The 2,310-nt window shown below is 62.5% G+C and overlaps 1 protein-coding gene across 1 annotated transcript in view; it reads right to left on the reverse strand.

The window, feature by feature from the left end:
* The window catches only part of LOC104278666 (zinc finger protein 335-like), a gene marked incomplete at both ends in the record, with an annotated part of 2,591 nt that extends 499 nt beyond the window's left edge, over positions 1 to 2,092 (reverse strand). Inside the window, 7 exon segments of the mRNA XM_009875701.1 lie at positions 53 to 84; positions 479 to 618; positions 949 to 1,091; positions 1,183 to 1,251; positions 1,253 to 1,564; positions 1,636 to 1,774; positions 1,887 to 2,092. Of these exon segments, the coding sequence (XP_009874003.1) occupies positions 53 to 84; positions 479 to 618; positions 949 to 1,091; positions 1,183 to 1,251; positions 1,253 to 1,564; positions 1,636 to 1,774; positions 1,887 to 2,092 (1,041 nt within the window).
* Between the last annotated feature and the right edge of the window lie 218 nt (positions 2,093 to 2,310).

The following is a 2,310-nucleotide window of genomic DNA, read 5'->3' on the forward strand; positions in this document are numbered from 1 at the left end:
AGGCAGAGAGACACAGTGCAGGGGCTGCCAGGCTCCGACTCCCCGTGCCCACCCCGGCAAGGAGCACAGCACCCCCTCCTAGCTCTGCTCACAAGAGTGCCAGAAGCTAAACCAAACTCTCAGCATGAAGGGGACGAGAAGCCACTGTGGGCAAACACGATCTCCACATCACACCGTGAACTTCCTGTTCGAGCCCTGAGCTGCTCACAGCACTGCTGCCCTCCCAGCGCACCGACCTGCCGGGGCCTGCTTGGAGGAACTGCTGGACTGCTAGTTCTGCATAAAACTCACCCAGAGCTCTCCCTGCACCCAGCCCCCTCGTCCCCACACCCACTGAGTCCCGCCGCCACTGGCAATCCCAACCTCCAGCTGGAATCTCCCTGGCTCTGCCCCACCTCAGCCCTCCTTGACCCACAAACTGACCACCCCCTGCCACAGCAACCCCACAGGTCACCTCGGTCACAGGGACACATCTTACTCTGCAGGGTGGCCAGCGTGTCCTCGTCGCTGTTCAGGATGATGGTCTGCTGGGTGGCAGCTGCAGGCGGCCCCGGCCTCTTCCCCTCCGAGCTGTGCAAACGCTGCATGTGGAACTTCAGGTGCCCATTACGGTTGAACCTGTGGGAGGAACGAGAGCGAGGTGGAGGTGGCCATGAGCAGCCCAGGGGCCCTGCTCTCTCTGCAGAGCCCATGGGCACCATAAGCACAGCCTGTCCCAGCTCCCAGAACACTTCTGTCAGGGCCAAGGACTGCACCTCTCAGGGCAGAAGCTCCTTGGAGACCAAGCTGGGCAGCAGGAACTGTTCTCAAGGGCAGAGTGCCCTCGCGCCGAGGACTGCTCCTGGGGGAGCGTCAGGGCCACCAGCTCTCTGCCAACATCCCCTCTCCTCTCGAGCCCTGGGGAGCTCTCAGGATCTCCTCAAGCAGCACCGACCCCGTTTTGCTCACCTCTGCCCACAGACCTGGCAGGCAAAGGGCTTCTCATTGGTGTGGGTCAGCATGTGCCTGCGCAGGTCCTTCTTGTTCTTGGAGGCGAAGCTGCAGTGGGTGCACTTGTGCGGCCGCAGGCTGGCGTGCTGGACCATGTGGCTCTAGGGACAGGGGGAGGACAAGCACAGGGTCAGAGAGCCCGGGTTCTCCAAAGCCCATGTTCCCAGGGCTGCTCTGCGCCAGGGAGCTTACCCGAACCTCCGGCCAGAGGGCTGCAGTGAACGGACAGTCGGGACACTTGAAGGTGCTGGGCCCAATGTGGGCTCTCTTGTGACTCTCCATTTCTGCCCTCCCTGTGAACATGGCTGTGCAAATCTTGCATGAAAACTTTTTGGCTGTGGAAATCTTGCAGGAGAGCTTCTTGGCCGTGGAAACCTTGCACGAGAGCTTCTTGGCCATGCCTTGGAGCGCGGGCCACTTGACCTTTGGGGACGAGACTTCCTGCCCCTCGGAGGCTGGGGATAAAGACGAGTCCTTCTGGAGCTGCCTGGTGACACACTGCACCAGGGGCCACTTGACGCTGGCGGGCTGTTCCTCCCTGGCCCTCGCAGGCGACAGCGTCCCCGCTGAGGGGCTGAGAGAGAAACACCCAGTCACACCTGCTCACACCGCTGCCCCAGACAGGGAGAGAGCTCAGCTCCTTACCTCGATGTGATGGAACTGGCTCCTCGCAATGCTGGATGACATGATATACTGATTGTTCTGGTCCTTCAGAGCCTCCTCTGTCATCACAGCTTCGCTCACCACGACTGCATGGGAGGCCTCCGCAGGGCTCTCCTCCTCGCTGCTGGAGAGGACAGGGTCAGAGAAGATCTGCCTTGTCCTCCTCGCCAGTAAAGCCTCCTCACCCTGAGGTTGGAGGTGCCCTGTCTCCCCACTCCTCCCACATGGCTGACCTGTACAGCGTGCCTGGGGCCGAGATCTCCTCGCTGATGGGTGTGATGATGCTGTACTCCGCCGTCCCGCCGAAGGGGATAGTGATCTGCTGCAGCTCTGAGCCACCCAGGGTCGCCTCCTCGTAAGCCTCCTGCACCAACGCCTCCCCAGGCTCTGCCACGTGCAGTGTCACCAACTTCTGCTGTGGCTGCTCCTCACAGCCCACCTACCGGCGGCCCACAGCGGGGCTCCACTTCTACCGCACCACCCGGCTTCACCACAGCCACCTGCAGGGGGACAGCAGCAGCTCAGCCGCAGGAAGGGAAGGCTCTGTGAGACACCGCCTGAGCGGCAGAGGGCTGGGAAGCCCCATCACCCTCCTGGGCAGGTGCAACCCCCCCATAGCCCCCCTCACCTGCAGCGAGCCCGTGGCCAGCTCTCGCT

Source organism: Apaloderma vittatum, unplaced genomic scaffold (genome assembly GCF_000703405.1).
Source record: "Apaloderma vittatum isolate BGI_N311 unplaced genomic scaffold, ASM70340v1 scaffold31798, whole genome shotgun sequence".
NCBI classification, from domain to species: Eukaryota; Metazoa; Chordata; class Aves; order Trogoniformes; family Trogonidae; genus Apaloderma; species Apaloderma vittatum.